The sequence below is a fragment of the Aricia agestis genome, chromosome 10 (genome assembly GCF_905147365.1).
Source record: "Aricia agestis chromosome 10, ilAriAges1.1, whole genome shotgun sequence".
In the NCBI taxonomy this organism is placed as follows: Eukaryota; Metazoa; Arthropoda; class Insecta; order Lepidoptera; family Lycaenidae; genus Aricia; species Aricia agestis.
The window spans coordinates 8343455-8369870 of NC_056415.1; the positions used below are offsets into that span (position 1 = coordinate 8343455).

General features: G+C 35.4%; 3 protein-coding genes across 5 annotated transcripts; 2 read left to right on the top strand and 1 right to left on the bottom strand.

Annotated features, from left to right (window-relative positions):
• Window positions 1-1138: 1138 nt before the first annotated feature.
• On the top strand, window positions 1139-16421 carry LOC121731397 (constitutive coactivator of PPAR-gamma-like protein 1). 2 transcript variants are annotated; one of them, XM_042120800.1, is made up of 19 exons: window positions 1139-1238; window positions 1487-1697; window positions 3125-3303; window positions 3385-3498; window positions 3589-3735; window positions 5936-6097; window positions 6299-6494; window positions 6689-6798; window positions 7110-7298; window positions 7692-7971; window positions 8533-8692; window positions 9062-9187; window positions 9413-9524; window positions 9992-10216; window positions 10712-10912; window positions 11524-11690; window positions 12398-12480; window positions 13319-13452; window positions 13752-16421. In XM_042120800.1, exons 2-19 carry the CDS (start codon window positions 1550-1552, stop codon window positions 13815-13817), a joined length of 2799 nt encoding a protein of 932 aa, XP_041976734.1. In that variant the 5' UTR covers window positions 1139-1238; window positions 1487-1549; the 3' UTR covers window positions 13818-16421. The 2 variants fall into 2 exon arrangements, with proteins under 2 accessions (XP_041976734.1, XP_041976736.1); XM_042120802.1 differs by having other exon boundaries at window positions 11527-11690.
• Window positions 16422-16424: 3 nt separating this feature from the next.
• On the bottom strand, window positions 16425-19471 carry LOC121731398 (GPN-loop GTPase QQT1). The gene is made up of 3 exons (XM_042120803.1): window positions 19207-19471; window positions 17712-18605; window positions 16425-16658 (listed from the first exon to the last, which is right to left on the bottom strand). The coding sequence occupies exons 2-3, from the start codon at window positions 18447-18449 to the stop codon at window positions 16440-16442; spliced, it is 957 nt and encodes a 318-aa protein (XP_041976737.1). The 5' UTR covers window positions 18450-18605; window positions 19207-19471; the 3' UTR covers window positions 16425-16439.
• A 1255-nt stretch (window positions 19472-20726) lies between these two features.
• LOC121731227 (modifier of mdg4-like) lies at window positions 20727-24682 on the top strand. Of its 2 annotated transcripts, none has more exons than XM_042120583.1 (6): window positions 20727-20778; window positions 20980-21182; window positions 21289-21465; window positions 21612-21929; window positions 22242-22383; window positions 22806-24682. In XM_042120583.1, exons 2-6 carry the CDS (start codon window positions 21003-21005, stop codon window positions 23369-23371), a joined length of 1383 nt encoding a protein of 460 aa, XP_041976517.1. In that variant the 5' UTR covers window positions 20727-20778; window positions 20980-21002; the 3' UTR covers window positions 23372-24682. The 2 variants fall into 2 exon arrangements, with proteins under 2 accessions (XP_041976517.1, XP_041976516.1); XM_042120582.1 differs by lacking the exon at window positions 20727-20778 and adding an exon at window positions 20796-20903.
• Window positions 24683-26416: the final 1734 nt, after the last annotated feature.

The window sequence follows — 26416 nt, forward strand, 5'->3', positions numbered from 1 at the left end:
TCTTCACGATGGGCCAGCGTAGTGGGCCATCACGATGGCCCAGCGTAGGGAGTACGTAGTGGCGTAGGATGGTTGATGGCGCCAGCGCTGGCCGTGAAATGGCGGCGGTGTCGGCTTTTCGGCGGCACATCAAAGGATGATGGCCCAGCGATGGCGGTACGCCTCTACACGTTGGCGATACGACAGTCGATGCCCGGCCGCGATCGAGCGAGGACGTCGTAATTCGTATTATAATTTACGAATTTCATTCAAAATGACGAGTACGTGGTCTCATAATGAATGAAGCTATATTAATATGATAAAGGCGAAAGTTTGTATGGATGTATGGATGTTTGTTATTCTTTTACTCAAAAAATACTGAACGAATTTTAATGAAACTTTACAATAATAATATCTTAAACAATACATAACTCTTGACTTTTTAAAGATCCAAGTTTGGGAGTTTCAGCGTTGTTTTAAGAACGGAAAGTATATTATGCTATTATTACATTCATCATTATCATCATCATCACTACAATAAACCATTATTTTAATTTTAGGCTCGAAATAATTATTCGTAGAATTCAAGAGAAGGTTTATATTAGGAGGGAAGGTCATACGAAGTTCACCGGGTCATCTGGTGCAGTCATAAATTATTAAAAAGCACGTATTGCATTGCCGCAATGGCTAATGCTTACACGTCCATCTTGAACGACGTTTAGATCACAACTGAACACGGCCATCATGTTGAGGCGTTGCGACCATTGCATAGCCATCGCATGCGCCATTCAATCGCCCAGCGCTGGCCCATCTTGAAGAGGGGCCATTGAATGTATGGACCAGATAATAGAAATTTATGAAGATGCTTTTAAATTTCCGCGCACATTAGGTAAGTATAAATTTTAATATTTTTAGATAAAATTATATCGAACCTTGGTTTGATATTTCAGCCTTATCCCCCAGGGAAATAGAAATCCAGTTTGAATCTGGAATTTTTGTTCATGAGTCTGTCTGTTGACTGTTTTATAATATTCTTATTTTCAACTTTCAAGTTTCAAAAGTTTCAACTTTCAACTTTTTAACCTTAGATATTAATAACCGTGTATTGTACGCCAAAAAAATATTAGTAATGGCAATTCGATTGGCTCTGCGCCAAGAATGAAGATGGAAGAAAAATTAAAATTACCAAATTACAAATGGCTTCCGTTTTCGACGTTCGGCGGCCCTAATTTTCTATTGGTATGGTCTTATAAAATAAGGTAAGAAATTAATTAATATCCACATAGATTAGTGATTAAGAATCTTATCATCTGTTTCAAGCCCACAAATACGTGTTTACCTGTTTTCGGTAGTAAATGTCTTGAAAACGTGCCGGTTATGTTCATCCTATTTTTTGCATGTTTTTTGTTGAAATTTATGCATATTTATTTACCTTTATATACATATTTATACACCTAATAATATATCCTATTTTTTAGTAAGCTCTAGACTGTATTTTTATTTTCAGGCAGCATAAAAAACGTAACGAAAATTCAATCGAATCTAAGAAGATTGGTAGTCTTCCACGACCATGGGCATACAGGATCTACAAATATTTTTAGAAAACGAAGGAGTAGGTGTTGATTTGTTTCGAATCGCTAGAACTCATGCCGGTGGATTCCGGCTGGTATTAGACGCTGAAGGATGCCTAGACCGTCTTTACGGCGGATATTTTTCAGGTACTTAACTATTTACATCTAATTTTTATTGATGAAGTGCTATTTCACTTACTCTATGTTGGTTTATGTTTACTTACTCTTTGTTGGTTTATGTTTACTTACTCTATGTTGGTTTATGTTGTTGGTTGGTTTAGCTTAATTTTAAAATACTATATAAGTAGTAATTTCTTTGAAGGTATTTTGAAAACATTTTTGTCAGCAGTTCTGGTAATGATTATTGTTCATATGTATAACTGTAGTAAATAAAAATTATAAATACATAATTATTATATACAGTGTGTTTGGTCAGGAACTAGCAATATTTTATGCACTATATATATGAACTTGCTATGCAAAAAACACTAACTACTATCATAGTAGTGGTCTATGGTCTAGCCCCCTTCGCCTCTATGTGGCAGGCACTTTATTATTGACTTTACCCGATTAGCAAAAAACATTCTTTCTTTGCAAGGATTCGTCCTATTGTCATAAAAATAGATTATAAATTATATAATAATTAAATAATAATATCTATGGATGCTTCACACCACGTCAGTCTGGTCCCGTGCTAAGTACCTGAAGGACTTGTGTTACAGGTAGCATACAACGGAAATATAATATTTAATACTTTTCTACTATAAGTATATATTTAAGATTTTTATTATATGATACGCAACCATGACCCAGGAACTTTGAAAACTTTTTCATTTTTTTCTAACCTGAATAGTTTGCGAGAGAGACCCTTCCAAAGTGGTAAAATGTGTGTCCCCCCTCCACCCTCTTAATTTTAGAGTTGCAGCATGATATGTCTAAAAGAATATAATATGATGTGCATTACTATAAAAAATTTAAACTACCAACGAAAATTGGTTTGAACGAGATCTAGCAAGTAGTTTTTTAATAGGTCATAAATGGTAAACCTTAATTTAACTTTCATTAAATCAACTGAAATATGAACCCTTCTTTGTGTTTTTTATAGTAGACTTACTTTTCATTTGAGGTTATTTTTATGACAATAGGATGAAACCTCGCAAAGAAAGAATGTTTTTTGCTTTACCAGGTAGAGTCAATAATAAAGTGCCTGCCACATAGAGGTGAAGGGGGCTAGACCTTAACAGTTGTGTTTTTTTTGCATAGCAAGTACATATATACATGAATGCTTAAAATATTGCGAGTACCTGACTAAACACACTGTATATTATGCAAAAATGTATAGTTATAATAGCAGGCTACTTCGATCGCAGATTCCAGGAAATGCTTTTGTATTCTATTGTTGTCGCGATCACCGGTGCTCTTATGGAGCTTGAAGAACTAACACAAAGTATTTTTGAAATTGAGGCTTGAGCTGTGCAATTGTATTTTTAGCTATATTTAGTTTTAATAGATATTTTAGATATTTTGTTAAGTGTTGCTTTAAATTAACAAGTCTATTTATAATGAATTTTCAGATTGGGCATGTGGTGGACAATGGGCTAGATGTGTGCAATTTCTAACTACACTTGCTCAAGCATTAGCCGAACACCAGGTAGCCCTGTGTGTATGTTTCAATGGAGCTCATCCTACACCACCCACCTTACCACAACATTGGATCCAAACTCAAGCAACATATAGACAGAGAGTCAACTCTGTGAGTCATTATTTTTTGTTAAATGTCAAATCTGAAGTAATTTTTAAGTTCCTGTTGACTTCAATTTTTTTTTTGCTGTAGGTGCTGAGACATATTGTAACAAAAGGCACTCCACCTCCAAAAGTATGGTGGGTACCCCCAACTGGATTGCATTCCTGTCTAAGAACTGCTCTTCGATATTTGAACATACCAATTGTAAGTAAGAAAACCTAGAATAGGAAAAAAGATATATTTTTGTTGTGCTTATTATCTAGGTCTTAATAATTTATGTTATTTAATTAATAGATGGTGTCTTCAGATGACCATTGCCAAGAGGTTGTAGGTTTGTGTAGAGAAAAGACCTATGCCGGTCTGGTTGGCTGTTCTGGTGAATATCTAGTGTTCCAACCTCCGAGATATTTTAGTTCCTCCCAACTAAAACTTACGTACAGGGTATGTATTTGTTACTGTATGGCAACATTTATTTCGATTTTGAGCAATAAATACTTTGTCGTAACAATCAGCTACCTTTTATATATTATAACGAGCTTTTGCCCGCGGCTTCGCTCGCATTAAGAAGTATTATTATATACAAACTTTCATCCCCTGTTTGAACCCCTTGGGGTTGGAATTTATCAAAATCCTTTCTTAGCGGATGCCTACGTCATAACATCTACCTGCATGCCAAATTTCAGCCCGATCCGTCCAGTGGTTTGGGCTGTGCGTTGGTAGATCACTACAGCGACCACATAACCCAATAGACGCCTAATGTTTTGATTTCTCTTAACAAATTATTGTGTCAATGTGCTGAGGTAAGCGACGCGGGGGGAGAGGTAAGAAATGCATTACGATTGGCCAATTCAAATTCACGGCATGTCATAAATCAGAACTAGTGATGGGAAGTACGAGAAGCGCTTGTCAAAAGAAATAAAAAAAACCAGTACATATTTATTTTAAAGTATAGAATGAAGAAAAGACTTTGTGGCAAGCTTCTTAAAATATACAAAAACGTCTTCGGATTATATTAAAAAAGTACCTATACTTAAATAAGTATATTTAAAAATATACTTTTTTTACAAATTATATATATACTTTTTTTAAACTTTTAAAGGGCAAAAATTCTGTAATATTATATGATTTTTGCGAAACTTTTATCGTTTACGCAGCACAATAGGAAAAATCACCCGATTTTGAAACATTCTTCATTAATGCTCCGCTCCTATTGGTCTTAGCGTAATAATATAATATAGGCCACATAGGATATATAATAAAGCCTTCCTTGATTAATACTGAGAAAAAATTTAAATCGGTCCAGTAGTTTCTGAGATCAGCGCGTTCAAACAACAAACAAAAACTTCAGCTTTATATTTATTATTAGTATAGATTATTTGACTTGCTAATTCCGCCACATGATTTCTAAGTCACAATAAAATTGATGGAAATTTATTTCTAAAAATATTTGTTCGCCAATAAAACTGCTTGAAGTTTTAGTGGCTAAAAATCTTTACTTTGTTACTTTCTTTACGCTTTCAAGATAAGATTTCATGATTACTTCGCAACGCCGACAAAAAACAACGCTTTGTGATGGGTAGATAGTAGTAGTACTAGTAGATGGATGGTTTATCCACATTTCTCTTACTAAAATTGGCAAAAACAGTGTTGGTACTGCAGAGCTCAGTAATCGTCGACAATTTTTATTGCTATTTTTTTTTTTATGAGATAAGGGTCAAACGAGCAAACGGGTCACCTGATGGAAAGCAACTTCCGTCGCCCATAGACACTCGCAGCATCAGAAGAGCTGCAGGTGCGTTGCCGGCCTTTTAAGAGGGAATAGGGAAGGGTAGGGATGGGAAGGGAAGGGAATAGGGGATTGGGCCTCCGGTAAACTTACTCGGTGAAACACAGCGCAAGCGCTGTTTCACGCCGGTTTTCTGTGAGAACGTGGTATTTCTTTCTTTTCATTCGTGCCGAAGCATGGCTCTCCCACGTATAGCTATACGCTATAAATTATAATCATTAATCAGTTGTTTAACAACAGTTCTACTCAAAATTACTTGAGCATATCACGCTTTGTTTCGATTTTCGATTAAAAAAAAATATACCTCTGAAAGATAGTTGGTATCACATCACTAGTGACGCGTGACGATAACGGAAGAAAGAATAAGCCCCAATTTCACCAACGACTGTTAAAGTTAACGCCGGAATTAGTATGACGTTACTTCTTTCGATTTTCATATGAATGAAAGAGAAGACATTTTAACAAGCTGTTAACACTAACAGACGTTGGTGAAATTGGGGCTAAGCATTACTAATTTGTATTTGATAGAAAGGGATATGACTTATGTCAAATGCTTTCGTCATGGATTCAGACCAGTGTATTTTGAGCTCTGAATAAATTGATTCTTGACAGTAAGAAAAATATTTTGTATGAAACGCACGAGATGTACATGTGTCACGGATGTGGTCGATACTAAGACAGATTTCGCTATCATTATCTAAAGTAAGACCTATAAGTCTTACATATTGTCTGAAAGTATTCGCCTTGCATTAGGCGTCTAGAGGCTATGTGGTCGCTGGATCCCTATGTCAATCAGTCAGTCACCTTTGAGTTTTATATATATAGATTATGACCATGCTCATTTTTTACTTTTAGTCGTCTTTGGAAACCAAAGAATATATGGTGCATGACCTGCCAAAGCTCCTTGATGTGCCACAAGACCGTCTTTACTTGATGGCTGCACTTCTCGGTGGTACAATGTTACCTGAACAAAGTCTTACTGACTTTTACAAGAGACTAGGAATAACGCAAAAGAAGGTTTGTATTCAAATAATGTATCATACACTAATATTATTATGATGACTATGGAAAACTTTTAGATTGACACCTCAGTCTCCAAAGAGACTGAAAAATTGCACCATCCATTTAATATAAGCTTGTTAAGCTTAAAGTTGTATGCGACTTATAGCTGCACTTTTAGACTTTGATATTGTATTATATAGTTTCATTTTGTTTTAGCAACAAATTCCACCAGAGACATTGATTAAAACGATTGCACAATTTGTTCGTGATTTGCCATCGTCGGACATTGATGCTGCATGTGTAGAAGTGTTTGGTGATTTAAATGATCTCCGTGCTGCCAAATTAAAACAAGCCGTACAATATTACTTGAATGGTACCAAAGATGGATTCTTGAAATATAGAACTGCTTCTGGTAAGATATTATCCACAATGAAGTTATAGGGGGTCAAAAAGAGCCTGAATTGGTTCGAGAAAAGGATGGTACGGCCGTGCCGCTTTTTTGCTTGACTTGGCGGGGGCACTGCCGTACCCCCAGATTTTAATACAAACATATGATCTGGTGTGTAATGAGTACTGTGTATTTCACAAAAATATTACGTCTTTCAGGTCGCCGTCCGAAAAACAATAAAAAGAATCAAAAACCCGACATTAGTCCTCAATCAACATCTTCCGACCTCGATACCTCTAAACTCGCAGCCGAATCTTCTGAGCATGAGGTTTATTTTCATTACTTTCAATTTTAGTCATTAGATTAGTAGAGCTTGGGGTCATCCACGCCTTTTACATTAACATTACATCGGTATTGGCTATAAAAATCTTGCATGTTGAAAATTTATTTGAAAATTTCCATGTGCTGGTAATAGTTATGCTTCTATCGTCATTTTTCCTTGTTTGTGTTTTGTACTCCCATTTCCTTGAGTGATGTTTTCATTTCACATCAGTTTTTGTTTCTAATTTTGATTCTTAATATTATTTTCATACTTAAGCACTTGGAACTTTAAAAAATTGGCTACTCAATAAATTACAGCAAAAAGGCTTGGAAGATTACAAATTGGCTACAGCAAATGCTTCAATGAACGCTGACTTTAGCATCGAAGAACATTGCCATGAATTAAGCCATGGGGTTGCCGCAATGACTTTAGAAGGTGCAGATTCTGACACTCAGAAGCAGCAGGCCACCAAACCTACAAACAAAAATGGAAAACCATTCAAAGAGGTGTGCATGATTATTTTATGTATATTATGTTTAATTTAATAAGACCTGTTTGTGCAGATAAACGATTAAAATTAATTGTGGGTAAAATATTTGTTCACTCTTTAAATATTAAGAGGTTCTGTAGGATATTTAATGATATTTAGGCAAAGGCTAACTTTAACCTAGATCTGTACTTACAAGTAGGCCAATTTGCAGATCTAGGTTATGTTAATTAACTGTATTTTAAAATAATATTTTAAAATTACGTAAAATGAAGGAAATCAAAATATTATTTTATGAACTAAAATGCCGCAGAACAGTACACTATGGGTTTCTTATCTACCCTTAGTGCAATGTCTGTAAATAATTGTGAAACAAAACTACTTTTTTTTTATATTCGTAAAATATGTGCAGGCACCTGTTGGGCCGAGCCGTGGGCCGACGGAGGACAACTGCCCGCAGGCCCCCGCTGAAGTCTTGAGGACTTGTGCTGAGCGCCACGCGCGCGGTCTTATGCACCCTCACATGCTGGCCATACTCACACACCGCCAGATCGCCCTGCCAGTGCTGATGGAGGACGACAACCATCGCGAGATACCATCCATACATCACTTCTACCGACCTATCCGTCAGAATGTGTATGCTATACTCTACAATATGCACCACCATCGTTTCATGGCGCAGAAAGCTCGAGGTAATTGCAGTGAATAACTAATTGTATCTTTAGTTTATAAATTATTGCAAAATCGATGCATACAATATTCATGTATTTTTGTGCCCAAGTGTCTGTGTGCACCCACACTATGTCATTATGTATTTTTACTTTACAAAACGGTGAAACAGACAACTTCTAGATGGCCCGTGCCCTGATTAAAATTCTTTTAATATTGATATATTTTCTTTTTATACTATCGTTTGGCGTCGGATTACATTATCGGATTACATTATTCGCCCTGAAGGGGCTCTATGTGTCGTGGCCTCTGGTCTTGTTGAGGGTCTTATTGTGTTGGCCACCTGGTTGGTGGCTGCTGTCATCTTCCCGGAAGTCATCTTCTTGACTGGGATGTCTTCGAAGTCTTGATCTTCCGGGGTGATGTCAACAGACGACAATCTGGTATTTCCTGACTGAATAGATGCCGATCAATCAAGGCTGCATTGCCTTAATCAAACTTGAGAACAATATTTCATGTACAAACGGAAATCGAAACTACGACTTTGCCTACAGGAATGAGTTAAGTAAATCATTACATTTCAGATGAGGGAACAGCCACTGGCTCGATGATCAACGAGCGTCCGTGCACAGTCCAAATTGCCGAGTGGATTTATTCCCATGTCAACCCAGGGAAGAGCCCAGAGTTGGTATCGGGGGTAGTACTGGACTGGCCAGTGCCAACTGTACAAAGACTCTGGTTTGGGTGAGGTTCCTAGCATTATATATTTAAAATATTACAATAAATTATTCTATATTATGTATTCTTATTACACGATACAATATTGAATTTATCGCTGATAAAATATCATAACATTACATTGATTTAATATGGCTATACATGGTAATGTTTCAATATAAAACAAATACAAAACAGTTTTGATATTAGAAAACTGTGCAAAAAAGTCAAAAGATAAAGTGCTTGCAGTTTTTTTTATCAGTCGCATATTCTAAAAATGCTGTTTAAATATTATTATCGCTTATGAGGTATCAAGTTAGAGATTTAATAAATAAAATGTTAATATTCTAATTCTAGACTATTTATTATTAATATTGCACTTGCTCCTACTTGTAGAACCGCTCAAGACGATAAGTGTCGTCGCATGCGTGCGTTCCTGTCGTGCATGCGGTCCGACACTCCAATGATGCTCAACACATCCTATGTGCCCCAACATCTGCTTATATTGGCCACTGTTTTGAGGTGAATATAAAAAAATATTAATTATTTACTGTATACTCAGCTGGTCAGAATTAAAATGAGATCGCGCTAGGCGTAACTACACTGCAGTGGCACGACGTGGCACTCCAGTATTATGGGACATAATGCGTCGTCGCTCCACTGTTATACATATATTTACGTCTAGTATGACTTACAATACGTTTGTAAATAGCGTAACATAATTTAAATACAATTTATTTTGTTTAGGTTCATTATGACGTCTCAGATACAGATTCTTCGGCGGCAGGAATTGGACGCTTTCTTAGCAACAGCTTTCTCTAATGATCTCATGAATGCCCTTCATCTACAAGAGATGACGGTAAGCTTTCAATCGAAAATATATATTAAATGATGTCGTAACAAGCAAAAACATTAGGCACTGCGCAGAAATTCGTTGGAACGAAGTTTCTTATCGCGCGTTGCGAAAGGGGGCTAGACGGAAAAAGTTGTAATGATACGTCACATGTGACATGACGCAAAAGTGTCGGCCGACACTTTTTGAGTACCTGTGAAGTAGGGGCAGAGGGCATTGATAGTGTTCCTGGGCGTCAACTAGAATATGATGTTTTTTATAACTTCGTTCCATCCGGGTGTCCCTAGACACCTCTCATTATATATTTTTTTGTATGGAAACGTACATTTCCCGTAATAAAACTATCCTATGTTCTTTCCCAGGCCAGATACTGCAAGTATCTCCATACCAAATTTCAACTAAATCGCTTATACATGTATCTTAGTAAACACGATCATGACTTATTATTATTTATGATTATGAATTCTGACCAGGTAAACGGCATAAGCTCGCGTGGCGTGCAGCTGGCTACACTAGTGATGGCGGGCGCGGAAGCGGCGTTGCTCGCTAACGACGCGTGCGGCGCGCCCGTGCCGTGGCTCGTCGCGGCCCCCTGGCTGTACTTCGACGGCAAACTGCTCCAGCGTAACCTGCAACGAGCAGCTGCCTGCAAGCATCTAGCTCAGCTGTGTGATAACCACATTGATACCGTCGTCAAGGTGCGTGTTTGGTGTGTGTGTTAGTCGCGCTTAAAGCTCGAAAACGGCTGAACGGATTAGGCTGATTTTATTATATATATATATATATATATATATATATATATATATATATATATATATATATATATATATATTGCTCGTTTAAAGATATTAAATTTATTCAACAAATGCACTTATCAATATAAAAACAAACAACAAACAAAATGTGACCTGAATACATGAATACATGCATACTTTATGCATGTACTTGGTACACAATTTTGTGTTTTTATACAATTATTGACAATTATAATTGTCAACGGCTTCGTTTCCTAAATTTGAATGTTACTGTTTCGCAGCTATTTATACGTGGGAGAGCCATGCTTCGGCACGAATGGGCCAGCTCGATCGGAGAAATACCACGTTCTCACAGAAAACCCCCTTAAGCTTAAGAAAGCCCCTTTATTTCATTTAAAAAGTTTTTATTATTCGTAGACTTCAACTAATTATGTATAGGTGGAGCGCATGCGCAAGGCTATCCTCGAGGGCCTGGAGGTGGAGTTCGCGATGCCGCCGCTACCGATGGTGGGTCTGATGGGCGACGTGGGCGGCTGGCGTGGTCGCGGCCGCGGCGCGCGCCTCGAGATCGCCGGCGTCGTGGTCGGCCAGTGGGGAGGCGGCTCGTACCCGACGCCGCGCCCGCAGCGGTACCCGCAAGTATGTGTTGTTTATTCTTTGACCTACAGAGTAGGAATTATTACGCAAATATTGGAACAGTGGGCGCTACCAGCACATACAGTTAGTAATCGAACATGTTGCACAGATCATATCCAAACATGGCGTATGTGACTCAAACTTTTTTGTTTACTGTCTATGCTGGTGCTGCAATCTAGCGTCAAAATATTGCAGTAAAATAACCTATTTGTTTGTGTTAGCTCAAACCCAACGACAGATTACGACTAAGATTAAATTGACATAGCCCGCCCAAATGATGTAAGACCTTCCTGTGAATATCTAGTTTCTGACTGAGTAGCTGATTGTTTATGCTAAACATTGACAGGGTTATACATTCATATAAGTTACTGATAAATTATTCAGTTCCTTTTGTTATCCAAAAAAGCGTCAGCGGAAAGTTGCTTGTTAGGTTAGGTTCTAATGACTAATGTGTTGACAAATTAAAACGTCCCTTAATATTATTATATTCCCCGCGTTCCACTTGACGTTAAAAACGATCAAAACGCTCAAAATGCCTCCCATTTTGAGCGTTTCCATCGTTTTTTACGTCAAGTGGAACGCGGGGATTGTAAATGTATGTAATATCTTTAAAGCAGGTGAGCTACGTGGGCTACACGCCGCCGCCTCGCAACTCGTACGCCGGTCGCGGTTGGCGCGGCGGTCGCGGGCGTGGGCGTGGTCGCGGTGCCGCGCCCCGCCCCCGTCGCGCTCGACGCGATCACGACGAGCCCGCCAAGCCGGCAACGCTCACTATCAACGGGTAAATGTTATTGTTGTTTAACAAGTCGTGTCGTTAATCCGCTAGGAAGAGTTTTAATGATAATTTAACTGTTATCAAATAAATATTTTGACATAAGCTCCATACATTTTCTGTAAACTTTTCATTGTTAGACTTTCGATTTTACTTGTGACAAGAATTAGAACCTTTATTTCTTTCTGGCGAGTAGTGGCTTAATAGATTATTTAGATAAATTTGGCCTCACCAATCCTACTTACATCACAGCCAGCCGTAAAAGTACCTTTGCGAATCACTGACACCGAGGCAAACCATTAGATCTCGCGCAGTTAATAATTTATAAACGCGAAGCATATTATTTTAGCGATTTCATTTTTTTTTTTCAATGAAATAAGGGGCAAACGAGCAAACGGGTCACCTGATGGAAAGCAACTTCCGTCGCCCATAGACACTCGCAACATCAGAAGAGCTGCAGGTACGTTGCCGGCTTTTTAAGAGTGAATAGGGGAGGGTAGGGATGGGAAAGGAATAGGGGAGGGTAGGGAAGGGAATAAGGTAGGGGATTGGACCTCCGGTAAACTCACTCACTCGGTGAAACAAGCGCAAGCGCTGTTTCACGCCGGTTTTCTGTGAGAACGTGGTATTTCACCGATCGAACCGGCCCATTCGTGCCGAAGTATGGCTCTCCCACATCTAAATTTTGTATTTAAGTTTAAAAAACTGTATTTCAGGAAAACAGTAAGACCCGACAACATTGGGTCACCCAATGACAGCCCCAATGAAGATAACTTGCAACTGGAGAACGATGGGGAAGGTAATTTTAATTCAAACTATTAACTGATATTTTTGATTGAACAAAATGTTATGTATACTTTTTCCAACTTGAATAAGGAGTAAATAAATGCAAGTGAATCACTACCAGTTTCAGAAACAAAATAGATTCATTCACATAATTTATTCTCTATTCATTTTGGTTTGCATAAAAATATAATTAGAAAGATAAGCATTAATATTGGTTTGGTATTATAAAAAAATCGTTGTTCAGGAAGTATTCAACATTTAAAGCTATTTAAAAATCTCTATCTTTTTGTAACTTGTCTTTTGTAATAGAAATTTAAACACAAGAGCTTTATGACACGTAATTATTAAAAATATTAATATCTTTATCAGAATAAATAAGCGAGTTAAAAAATATATCGCCACCTAAATGTAGGTAATAATTATGCAGAGAATGAACTAACGAATAATGCTAATGAAATACAAAATACCAGACAATTAAATATCATTTCCAAACATTTTCGACTAATATTATGTAGTGCTCGTTTATATCGTTTTGCTTGTTTTTTCCTGCTTGTTTGTATTTTATTTTATCGCTTACTATAAAATACCCCATAACTGAAATAGTAACATGATATCAAACTTTAACATTATCAATTTTTCTTTGAGCAAAAGTTAGTTTTATGCAGATTAGAGCAAATTATTATATACTTAAATGATAATATATGTTGCAAATTAAGAATATTATGTTGCGGATAAAAAAAACCGAAACTGTTAAAATTTTATTTCCTAAATAAATTGCCACTTACGCCCATTTCTAAACATGCAACATTTTTAATTTCTATGGAAATAAGTAGAAAAGTTTCACATTACAGGATATAACATGCAAAAGGGCAGGGGTGGAAAGAATATTAAAAAGAATGCTGGAAAGGGCAAGAAAAAGAGTACCACCCAGAAGTCTGACATAGCTCAGGCTTTGGAAGCTAACGGGTCACTCGATAAGAGCAAGGTGATTGCGTAGTTTTGAAAACATTTTAATCATTCTATATTGGGATGATGACTGATAAATGATAATGTTACGGTATCAAATAAAACTTACCCATTAAAGCATGATAGACATCTCTCTTTTATATAAATTTTATTAATCCTCAATATTGTTTTATCATTTTAAAAAATGGTATGCAGTAATTCAGCATTGATTAACCGATTTAAAGTCATCATCTCTATTGTAGGGTTGATGATAGAAGACATCTTTTTTCTTTTCGATGTAACCATTTAAACTCTGCTAACTAACTCCTCGTATTTTAGGTGGCGGATTTTAGTGATAGTTCTGAACAGCACATGGGCCAAGGTGATGCACCAGTTTCTAACTAATATATTTTCCGTAACCCAAAGGTAAAACCTTAATGATGTATTTATTTTTCAAATTCTTTTGGTATATATTTTATTTTTATCCTTTTTTTATACTAATATTTTAACTATTTATTTTTAAAACAACATTCATTTGGCGAGTGAATTAATAATTCAGAATACTGAGAAACCATATTGAAATACATCTAAGATATTCACTGGCTATTGAAATACGATTTTGCCAAGATTCTATCAGGTAGCATGTGAATTTTGGAGGAATAGTCTATAAAATAATTAAGACTCGTTTATACCTACAAGAGGATTAGGTATTAGATCATGCGTGCCTCGAGATCTTACTAAAAGACTTCCCGATTAGAGACTGATTTTGTATTACTTCGATTGACACTTTAGTGTGCGATCAAACGATTTGGAAGACATCTTGAAATAAATGTGTTAGCGACGAACGCTATCAACTTATACTGAGACATAAAACTGAACATGATAATACCCAGGGGGGTATGAAACATTTTCATAATAATAATATTAAAGATACACTTTACGAACTAAACTTTCGCTGCTATAAATAGCGGTGAAGATGTATAATGAGTCCTGATAACATCTACTGACAAGTGATATTAGAAAATAAATTAACGTGTTGATTGTTAAGTCATGTTAAATTAAAAGTGAGATGACTTAGTGAATAATATGTTTAGTTTAGCATATGAAGAACTGAGTCAGCATTATTTATTTATATAAAATATATTTACTATTTACCAAATCATTTTATTTTAGGCTTGGTTTGGTTTTCGCAATCCAGAAAGTGTCGCGTCGGTGACGGATTTCTACCCGCTCCGATTGCCTGTAACTTGAGACTTTTATTTTACCTTTTCGATTGCGGAAATTAAACCAATCTTTCAGACTTGTTTTTAGGATTTCTTGTTGTATATTTAGGCTTTATTGAATGTTTGTACGAGTGTTATGAATACGTCATCGCGTACACTGCTTTTGCCAAATATAGGAAATGAAAAATGTATTGTACTCGTAATGGAATTAGAAATTCTGTGTTTGGAGATGAGCAAAAGCAGTGTACCGTTGGCGTCATTTGTTTGTGAGTTGGGTTGTTATACGGGATCGTTTTTACGGAAAGTTTTAGTCGGACAATATTTACATCATTGTAAAAGTAAGGTTCGAACATTAGGATAGAAATTGCATTTATTGAAAGATGGTTGGTGCTTTGAAATTAGTCTGAGAGACTGCCTGAAACGAGTCTGAAACTCATAGATTTAAGTCTAACGATAAACGTTTTATGAACTGCAAGAACATTCGCACGCTGAGTCGTCCTCGACATAGGGTATTATTTGGATAGAATATCGTAGATTTATTAGTGATATATTTATATGCATTTTTGGAAACTCAGTGCTGCGAATATTCTTCACTTTGTATGTATTTTTGTAAATTTGTTATATTGTTATACTTGAATTAGCTGGAATGACAAAGGATATTCGAGACGGTCTCGATGTGATACTCGATTGGTGTTAATATAACTGTCGGATAATAATATACCAACACGTTACATTCCATTTGGACGGGGCGTACCGCACACGGTAAACGACCAGTCGACACCAAAAGAGAATGGAACAATATGAAGACTTTACAATTTGCTTGTACCCTGGCTGAAACATAAAAATATGTTGCCACAATAACATATTTGATTGATTTGTAATCAACGTTGAAACATGACCAGAACTCGTGAAACACAAATATAACGGCCGACTCGCTAGTGGCGGTCGTGCAAATTACATAACGTACTGCATTGACTATTTTGTATAACGCCCGCAGCCAATGGCGGCTGCGAGGCTCGATACTTCCGAACCTGTAGAGGCGGATGCTTGGATGCTATATACTAGCATTAAGTCGCAGAAAGCGACCCACATTTATAAACATATATTATTGCTTGCTTATTATTAATAAACACGATGTGTAGCATTAGAATTTTAACTTCAATGTATTTTGATTTGTTTAAGAATTATGTATAACGACAGTGAAAGCATGTTAGTGGATTATATTTCATGGGGAAGTGATTTTCTATATTTTAAAGGTTCTTAAAGTAAAAGGCACCATTTTGATGTATCGAGTTATTGAATAATGGTTATTCGAATTATATGGGGATGCCTTTTGTGTTACTATGCGTGCTTAAGCTGCTTAAACATATTCTTCTTTGTCACTTTGAAACGTAATGTTAGTAATGTTCCGAGAAGGAGGTAGTTTTATTTTTCTCATAAATCCAATATTTACTATAGTTTTAGATTATTCAACAGCGTAATAATGTCTTTACTCCATTTTATAAACTTGTTTGCTGGCAGTGGTCTTTAAAATATATTGTCAACATAATATAATAAAGTACATAATATATTAGAAAAAAAAACTTGTCATGTACACTTTCGTATTGAAGTAGCAATATGGAACTGTGGCTTTTTTGAAAACACTTATAACTTAAATACCTTACCCTGCTATAATAAAAATTTGAAAAAGTTCACATTTCTTGTATGTTATGTGAACACAAAAATATTGGATGAATTTAAATTGTAAAGAGTTGTATTTGTCTTCAAATAAAACGTTCCATTATTATAAAAAAAGTGTTTTATTTCAATCACTTAGATTTAACCGTTTGTGAATTTCAGATATAGATGTGTCTTCTATGTTGGCAATGTGGTTGATGACGATTTGAGTTGCATCTTTGATATCATTGTAATAGTGCAAAAGTTGAACTTGTATAAATTTATTATTATCACTAGATAGTAAAGTGTCAATCCTGTTTTCTTCTTCCAAAAGCTTGACATACAGAGCGGATTTATTCTTCGACATCTGCAAAAGATATTTTATCCCTATAAAATCTGTAACATCATGGCATTAATCTACGAAATCATGATCAACCTGTATACTGTACAATTTCGTAAGTATTTATGTTCGAGTTCCAACATAAACGAAACCTAAAAAGTATGATCAGTTTCAGAAGCGTAGTGTGCCTTAGTGGGGCCCCATAATATATATTTTATAGAATTTGTTTGGGGGCCCTTAGGAAAATTTGTCTTTTTCTTTTCTCATATTATTTTGTAAATTTAGTAAAAGAAATAGGGCCCCGTATATTTGATACGGCATATGCGTTGGTAGCTACGCCTCTAATCAGTTTGCAATTCTCGTCAAAGATGTTAATATGTATGGATTGTAATTTGTGTGGCATCACGTTAGTACCATCGATTGTCACTTGGGCGCCCTTTTGATGGAATGAGGATCTTTAGCATTTTTGTGGACTCAAGATTCAAGACTGACTAAGTCTTCTTTGATATGTTGTACAACAATACAAATGTTTTATGTGGTAGAACCATGCTTCGGTACGAATAGGCCGGCTCGACCGGAGAAATACCACGGGCTCACAGTTCGCCGAGTGAGTTTACAGGAGGCCCAGTTCCCTACCCTTCCCTATCCCCTTCCTTACCTCCCCTACCCTATAATCCTATTCCCTCTTAAAAGGCCGACAACGCACCTGTAGCTCTTCTGATGTTGCGTGTGTCCATGGGCGACGGAAGTTGCTTTCCATCAGGTGACCCGTTTGCTCGTTTAATTAAGTGTTCAATATGATGTACAGTTTACACATACAATTTCCTGAGATGGTCCGAAATTTTATTACACAGAATGAAAGGCTTTCATGTAATGAATAATAATAATTGAAAAACCATAAGTCTATACAAATAACATTTATTCCATATCCATATTATAATCAGAATTATCATTTACACCCATTGCACAAGCCAACATACTATTTATATGTCTGCCTTCCTCTGATTTAAATACATATCCACTGGCTTTGTCTATTAAATTTTTTACATTGATAAGACTTTTCTCCGTCAAAACATCAACCAGTTGAAAAGAAACAAGACTGTAATCTTCAATAACAGACACTAGGGCATGATGAAGTTTTTTGTACTTGCTAGTGATTGCATCATTATCCAAACTATCAAGTAGATAATTGAGGTCTAAAACTTCTGTATAGAAATCTATACCAAACTGTAACTTGTCTGAATGTTTTTTTAATAAATCCATTTTAGTCAAGAGGTTAATATGCGGTAAGCCCAATTTTAACATAGCACTCAAGGAGAGGATCAAGGCTGCTATGAATTTTCCAGCATCGGCACAGTGATGAGAATCTATCAGGTGGACGACACATAACTGCAGATGTCCTTCAGAAGCTAGTTTTGAAAATATATTATTGAGTGCATTGTGATGGCTGTACAGTTCCACTTGCCCGGGCAGATCGAATATGTAATTAGTATATTGGTCACTCTGTATTTGGTTTAAGAGCCAATCAACATTTTTTTCCAGATACTCAATGCAATAAATAAGAGCTCCATTAGGTCCCAGTTGGTGCTGTTCCATGATTTCTTCCAGCTTTATAAGCTCTCTTATATCTATATCGGCCTCGTAATTAACATTATCATTAGCGGGATCTAAATTGACAATGATAATTTTTCTACCAAGTTTTTTGAGCAGTTTTGACATTTCATGGCAGTAAGTAGTTTTACCCGCTCCAGGAGGACCTATCACTAGCTGACCATAATATTGGATAGTAGCCTTAAATTTTTTCGAGATTTCTGTCATCTTATAACTATGAATCTCCCTTCAGGTCAAGAATAATATCTCTGCAGGCCTTGACCGTTTCAATATCATATGATTTTAAATTAATAAAAATACATATTGGTTTGGTGATATTCAGCGCCTCCGCCAAATATCTCGCTGCTACTTGCTGTTCCTCTCCTGTAGCACCAAAAATAACTTTTGTAGTATAAATATTATCTGTAACTAGAGGGTTTTGAACTTGATCCTTTTGGATCATTAACATGCTTCCAATCTTTTGGTATTGTGATAATATCAATAACATTTTGTCTGTGTAGTCAGCAATAACAATTTCTGTTGGTACATTATCAATTTCAGCAGCAATTGATTTAAAGAATTGTTCTTTGCTGTCATTTGTTTTTATAGTAAGGTTTTTCATAATGTCTAAAAGTTCCATATTGATATATCTAAAATTATGAAGACCATATTTTGTATTAAAATGAATATGAGGACCTTCAATAGTACAAAAATAATAATAGCTCTATTGAGTTCTAAAATAAGTGCTGGTTTAATCAAGGCCTTTTAAGTTTGAATAAGTGACCACCAGATTTCAAAGTGAACTGCACGGACGTAAAAATACTTTTTTTACGTCCGTGGTGAACTGATGTTAACTTGGGAATCTGGTGTTAAACATTTTACAATCTAAAAGAACTCTGCAACATATGAGCCCAAAATCGGTTAATAATAATAACTTACTAAAGTAACGAATCGTGAAATAGGTAGGCATTAGGTAGGTACTTACTATGGATTTCTGAAACGTGAATGTAAATATTTTATTGTCTATTAATGAATCTTAAACCTTGTTATCCTCAACACTGCTCTCTCAATATTTGTAATCACAGGTGTAATTGTAACGTAGTTTAAATCCTGTTTGGGTGGAGATGCAAGTTTGCAATAATTCAATTCACATTTGAATTCACAAATTATCACATGCAAAGTGCGATTCACAGATTACTAGTATAAATATGAGTGCGATTAGTCATTAGTGCGAATTCCGGATTCACCATTTTACAATTTTTACACATACGTCAATATGACATATGTCACATCACACATGTGACTGTTTTTTTTATCATGGCCAATGGCAGGTATTACACGCATCCATATTATCACGGAATGCCGAATCGCATCGCGTGATAGTATGACAAGTTTTTGACAGGGAGTCAACGACCGCTAGCCCGAGTGAGTATAGACTGTAGAAGCCATAAACCGACCGTGTACGGTGTACCCATAAAGTTAATATACCTAGCGGAATAGAGAAACAAAGGCCTGAGCAAGAGAGATGTCACTATCAGTAACACTGCGTGGTAAAAAAAGACGTGTGATACATGACAGAAGCACTCTGTTTTTGACGTCCAGTCGGCACGTGCCGCACGTTGACAATTTAATCTCATAGAAATCATGTTCTATCATGCTTGTGTAAGTGTATTCGTACACATATTTTTACACTCAGATGAAACCAATTTCGGTTTCGTTTGACAGCTCGAGATTGTTGCTCTATTCCGCTAGGTATATTAACTTTATGGGTGTACCAAGTACCAACCATGGAATTAATATATACTACGTTGTACGCATGGGCGTGCCGAGGAGGGGGCAGGGGGGGGGGGGGCAGCTGCCCCCCCCTGGATCATATTGACGTCCCTACTAAGTATATTATCTAGTACTTTCATTTTTAAAAATAACGAATTTTTGCCATTTGTTTGCAATACATTATTAATTATTTATTCTTTATAAACACCTAGCTTATAAAAAATCTGATTTGCCCCCCCTGGCCCAGAATCAGCGTAATTTGCCCTCCCCTGGCCCAGAACCTGGGTACGCCCATGGTTGTACGTAGTACATATTAATTTTTTACTCTATTATGTCTGTCAAAAAAGTGAAGAAATTAAAAAGTGGCAACATCATAGTGTCATCTCTTTTATATAACCATAGACATAATATATTATATTATGTCTATGTATATAACATTGATTTGAACGACAGTCTAGACTCTATGGAGCACAAGAAAAATATATCTGTCAAAAAAAAAATGATGAAATTAAAAAGTGGCAACATCGTAGTGTCATCCCTTTCAAATCCATAGACTATCTATAAATATCTTAGTCTAAGATAATAGTGTATTTATCTTAGACTAAGATATTTATAGATAGTCTATGGATTTGAAAGGGATGACACTACGATGTTGCCACTTTTTAATTTCATCTTTTTTTTTTTGACAGATATATTTTTCTTGTGCTCCATAGAGTCTAGACTGTCTAGAGAAAAAAACACTATGGTTTTCAACAAAAAGTGAAAGAAGACTGTGTCATTGGAGGTCATTACTTTATTTTTATTCATTTTATACCCGTAATTACATTTCTTTTAATAAAAACAAAACAAATTAAAATCTAAATAGAAAATCTAATGTTGTGTTGTACGGTTATGAGTCGTACTAAACTGGTATGTGTTAGAAAATTCTATAATAACGTGTTGTTCTCGATACCGTTGCCGTTCGCTAACAATTTTTACTTTGCAGATATTTCTTACGAAAACATAGTGATGGCAGACCAGTTTTGCTTACGTTGGAATAACTTTCAAACGAACATTGTGAATGCTTTAGATTCGTTGAAGTGTTCTGAAGACTTGGTTGACGTTACGCTTACTTGCGAAGGGAAAAATATCAAGGCCCACAAAGTAATACTGTCAGCTTGCAGTCCCTACTTTAGGAATGTATTCAAGGTGAATGACTTAGGATGCTTTAACCTTCGAAAAATAAACCTATTGATTGCAACACGGTAAGTAAAATGTACTTTAATACTAATCCGTCTTTGTTTACAATTTATAGGAAAATCCATGTCAACATCCTGTTATCATTCTAAAAGATGTGTCCTCTGATGATATTCTCGGTTTACTATCGTATATGTACCAAGGAGAGGTTTACATAGAAGAAAGCAAACTGTCTTCATTCTTACACACAGCTGCCTTGCTCCAAGTTAAAGGTTTAACAGGAGTAACACAAAATGTAAGATTTTATTAATTTTGTACTGATTGAATTTGTATGATAGTTAAGATTTTACTAAATTTTTTGCACTCCCTTATTGTTGATATTTGCTGTAGACAATAAGTGCTAACTAGACTAAACTCGTAACTAAAAATTTTTTTTTACAGAATGAAAATATAGCATCTCCGAATGTGACAAACAAGCTCTATACTCAGCTCACAATATCCTCAAAGCATAATGTTGGTTGTCACAAGGAAACAAAAATTCCTGCCCTAAAGAAACGAAGAAGCAGCACATCGGACAAACCAAGTGATTTTCCTCCTAATGATGGTTACAATAAAAAAGTTAAAACTGTTGAATCATGTGACAACCACATCAAAAACAATGGCCCTCAAACCAAATGTGATAATTCTTTTACTGAAAATAATAATGTAGATAAAAAACAGGACACACTAGCGGTTACAAATGGGAAAAGCTTTATTCAGGTAATTAGTAATTAGGGCCCGGATATATATATAATATGTAAATACCATCAACATAAGAAGCTATGTGGACACAAAATGACCACGAAAGACACCTGCCTTCAAAATTTGTAAACTAAAAATGGTGGATTTTACTAGAGATGTCACTGAATAGTAAAAAATTAAAATAAAAAGAGTATTTACTTATAAATCTGGGCCCTATTAATAATTAACATATTCCATGAAAGATTTATATAATTGTTTTTAAAACAGAACAAACATTAATATACATAAAGAAAATATAATACTCTTAATAGTTTTGTTATTTTTTTCTAGGCAAAGGTACCAGAGGACATTCCAGTGACAGTGAAAACTGAATGGATAGAAGAAAACACATCACCACAGAATTTGGTTACAGAAAATGATGACAGCCTGCCAGATTACGAAAACAGTATGCTTGCCAGATCTTTACTATCAGGTAGGCAATACATTAACAAATTAAGATAAACGAATCATATCTGTTTTGTTCTTAAATATAGTAATATAATAATAATATCTGTGGACGCTTCACACCATGTCAGTCTGGCCCCGTGCTAAGTACCTGAAGGACTTGTGTTATGGGTACCAGACAATGGATATATATTTAATACTTTTTATACTTTACATATATTTAAGATTTTTATTATATGATACACATATTAAATACACATCCAGGACCCAGGAACTTTGAAAACGTTTGGTTCCATCGGCGGGATTCAAACCTGCGACCCCCGGCTTGAGCTGCCGACAGCCCACCCACTGAGCCACTGAGGTCGTCAGTATAACTATGTTATATCTATGTATAACTATGTTGATTTTTCTATCAATTCCGTTTACCTAACCTTTCTCATTTTTTTTTAGGTATTAAGCCCACTAAATGTGATACAAACACGACAAGTCCCTCTATAAAGAGAGTGCCAAATGCAACTGACATACATACCGGATCACGACCCAAGGACACACACCAAGATTATAATCCTATAGCTAAGAGCCCCAGCAAGAACCCTACAATTGAAGAATCAACTATTAAAACGGAAAAGTCTTCACCAAAATCTGATAATGAGTATGAACCAGAGGTCCTATTGTCGGAGCAACAGGATAGCACAGAATCGGAGGGTCCCTATTCCCAGGAGCAGCAGTCGCAGGCACTGCTACTTCTGGCTGGCATGTCGTCTGTTCCCACTCTGAATAGTGGGGCATCGACATCTCAGGCAGTATCACACCAGCAGTCCAATCATGCTGCCATATGCGGTGATTGTCCTCACTGTGGAATGAAGTACTCCAACCAATCTGCTCTGAAGTATCATGTGAGGTTAATGCACTCGGATCTAACAAACAGGCTGTGTTGCTACCTCTGTCCCCGATCTTTCACTATGAGAGAGACATTCAAGGAGCATATGTGGACAAGTCACGGTCAGAGAAACTGATCTTTATGATGTGCCTTATCATTGTATTCGAAAACAAAAATTGTGCCTTGAATATATTTTTAAATGTCATTTACACTTCCAATGTTTTTTAAAATTGGATGCCACTATGTAAGTAATGCCTTATCTGATTGTAGGAGTTGTTGATAATATTATGTAATTTTATTACCTTGCAAGTGCAATGGCAATTAGATCTCCTTATTTTGCAAATAATATTTGTTGCATTACATTTCTTTATTGAATATTTAGATTAAATATTCAGATAGATATATCCGGTATATTTAGATATGTGCAGCGGAGATATTATGTTAAGTTTCATAAATGTATAAATTGGTAAAAAATGATTGTAATTATTTTTGCAGCCATAGAATCGCGCAAAATTACAATACTTACGTTATTTTGAGGTATATTATTGTCACCAATTGTTATTATTGTCATTGGTCTGTTGAGATTTGATGACCAGAGTAGAGACATTTTTAAAATCGTGCGTTATTATACGTCTGACAAAACTATCATGCTAAAAAGGTTACGCAAAATAATTTGCACAAACACTTGAGTGGTCGATTTGTGTCAACTTTTTAATAGATCAAAGTAATGAATATAATATTTTTGTTAAATTAATGATCCAGTTAAAAAGCAGAGATTATGATAAAAATATTGTCTTTTTTGCCATCAATTTCTGATGCGGTTTAAGTGGACGCCTTCTGTGTGTACTAAATGAAAAAATAAAATGAAGCAGTATTTTTTCGACCTACATTATTTACAAAACTATAAAGATTTTATATTAACAAATTGATTAGGAAACTACATTATAAAGATTTTATTAACAAATTGATTAGGAAACATTCATCAGTTACAATACTGGTTACTTGCATCGGTGAAATTTTTTACTAGTTGATGTATATTTTAAGTTGGGATTAATTTTATGTTATGATAAGGGTAGTTTTATTTTTATTGGTTGTTTTTGTGGATATAAAATCAGTATTTTAGGCAATATTGGAGAAAATCAAGTCATTTTGACTGTTGCGGTTATTAGGCAAATGATATTAGTGATATTTTTAAGATTTTTGCTGGCTAATAGGTGCCAATTCGGATTAATGTATCTGTTTTATATTTATAAGTGAAATAGATAGTAATTTGATATAAATATAAGTTAGCCTTATGATTAATTAAAAAAAGTTTTTACTTGTTTGTTACCTACATTAAATTATGTCTAAGTGTAAGGATCTTACATTTCGAATTACATAATATTGTTCAATACATACGATAATAGTATATCGAGAATTGAAACTGTTTTGTTTCAATACAATCATATTATATTAGTTGTACTATAAGTAGTTAGATTATATATACTTTTACAATTGACTACATTATGAAGAGTTGTTAAAAATTTTATTCAGAATTTTACAAGATTTATATTTTAAATTATGTTAAAATAAAATATGCTTTGAAAGTTAATTGTGTTTTATTGAAAAGTTACCATTGTTAAGGGCCCGCGGGTCCAAAGAGACCATTCTACTAGCACAATAGACATAACTAGCAGTACTTCGACTGCAGATAAACGGATAGGTTTCAATATCTGTCAAATTCGTCGGGTTTCACTAGGATTATGAACGGATTGTGCCTCGCGCTGGCTGATATAATTTATTTTTAAATATTTAAAATAAAGATTTCAAAATTGGATTCTGACAATTTTAATCGCATGTACCAAAACACAAACAACAATACGACCAAAGAGGAACACATCCATCGAATATGTCATATTTTTAAATTCGTAGGTAACAGTTAACAACCCTAGCGACGATTTTCGTCATAATACGTCAAATTTAAAAATTTCAACATCAGTTCTAAGTCGGCATACTCTATCATTCTGTCTACTCTGCTACTAGGTTACTTAAAAAATTGTAAATTAAAAAATTGTTTTGGTAAGATATTGTACTTTGTATTGATGTAGAATAACCATACACGGTTATTACTTTTTTAATGGGCAAAACGCAAGTATCAAGATGTCTTCCGGACGCGGAACACCGGAACTTCCCCTCACTTCTGTCTTCTCAACCCAGGGATGCAACAAATATTCTTCTAAAAACGTAATCATTTTATTTATCTTATATTTTACATCTAACTTCTTATACAGTCTACAAGTTTAAAGTAATAACACAAACACAAAAAAGTTTAGATGACATTATTAGCAGTTAGTTGATGTTAGCATTTGATAATATTTTCTAGATTTGCGAAGGGCGACAAAGTAATTTATTCAAATTCAAATACTTAATTTGAATTTGAAAAGTAATTTATTCCACGTAATTTATTTTTATCTCATCATCAACATAGTCCCATTAGTTAGAAAACGAACAAAAAAATTGTCTGATAGTAAGCGATTGTTCTCGCCACTGGGCAACACCAGATATATCTAGCTGACCTGGCAAACGTTGTTTTTCCATATTATAAATTACTAGACGTTCTGCGCGGCTTCGCCCGCGTAAATTAGATATTTCACAGACAAATTAGTCCACAAAAAATAACCTGTGATCCTTCACATACTTCTTATCTGTGCCAAATAACAGAAAAATTGCTCCAGTAGTTCGTGAGATAAGCCCTTTCAAATAATTTCGCCCGTTTTTTCAACATTCTCCTCTATTTCTTCGCTTTTATTAGCGTAATAAAGTATAACCAATAGCCTTCTTCGATAAATGGGCTATCTAACACTGAAAGAATTTTTCAATTCGGACCAGTGTTCCTGAGATTAGCGAACTCAAACAAACAAACTCTTCCACTTTATAATATTAGTATAAGTTTCTATTATTAATAGTATAAATTTCTATCTATATTCTATATAATAAAACTGTAGAAATGACAATTCTGTACATTAAAGATATCTAAAAAATAAAAAGCGGGGGCTGTTACTACATCGCTATAGAACCCAAAACTGTGGTTAGTTTTTTGTCTGTCTGTCTGTCTGTATGTTTGTTCCAGCATCACACGAAAACTATTGATCCGATTTGAATGTGGTTTTCGCAGATATATTTGTCTTCTCCCAACTTAACA

What these genes read in the sequence shown, in the direction of transcription:
- LOC121731397 (XM_042120800.1), top strand. Translation starts at nt 1,550, where the DNA reads ATGGGCATACAGGATCTACAAATATTTTTAGAAAACGAAGGAGTAGGT. An exon ending in AACTAAAACTTACGTACAGG is followed by an intron (nt 3,736 to 5,935) that starts GTATGTATTTGT and finishes TTTTACTTTTAG; the next exon opens with TCGTCTTTGGAAACCAAAGA. An exon ending in GCCCGCAGCGGTACCCGCAA is followed by an intron (nt 10,913 to 11,523) that starts GTATGTGTTGTT and finishes ATATCTTTAAAG; the next exon opens with CAGGTGAGCTACGTGGGCTA.
- LOC121731398 (XM_042120803.1), bottom strand. Translation starts at nt 18,449, where the DNA reads ATGACAGAAATCTCGAAAAAATTTAAGGCTACTATCCAATATTATGGT. An exon ending in GTCTTGTTTCTTTTCAACTG is followed by an intron (nt 16,659 to 17,711) that starts GTTGATGTTTTG and finishes TATCTTTTGCAG; the next exon opens with ATGTCGAAGAATAAATCCGC.
- LOC121731227 (XM_042120583.1), top strand. Translation starts at nt 21,003, where the DNA reads ATGGCAGACCAGTTTTGCTTACGTTGGAATAACTTTCAAACGAACATT. An exon ending in ATGGGAAAAGCTTTATTCAG is followed by an intron (nt 21,930 to 22,241) that starts GTAATTAGTAAT and finishes ATTTTTTTCTAG; the next exon opens with GCAAAGGTACCAGAGGACAT. An exon ending in TGCCAGATCTTTACTATCAG is followed by an intron (nt 22,384 to 22,805) that starts GTAGGCAATACA and finishes ATTTTTTTTTAG; the next exon opens with GTATTAAGCCCACTAAATGT.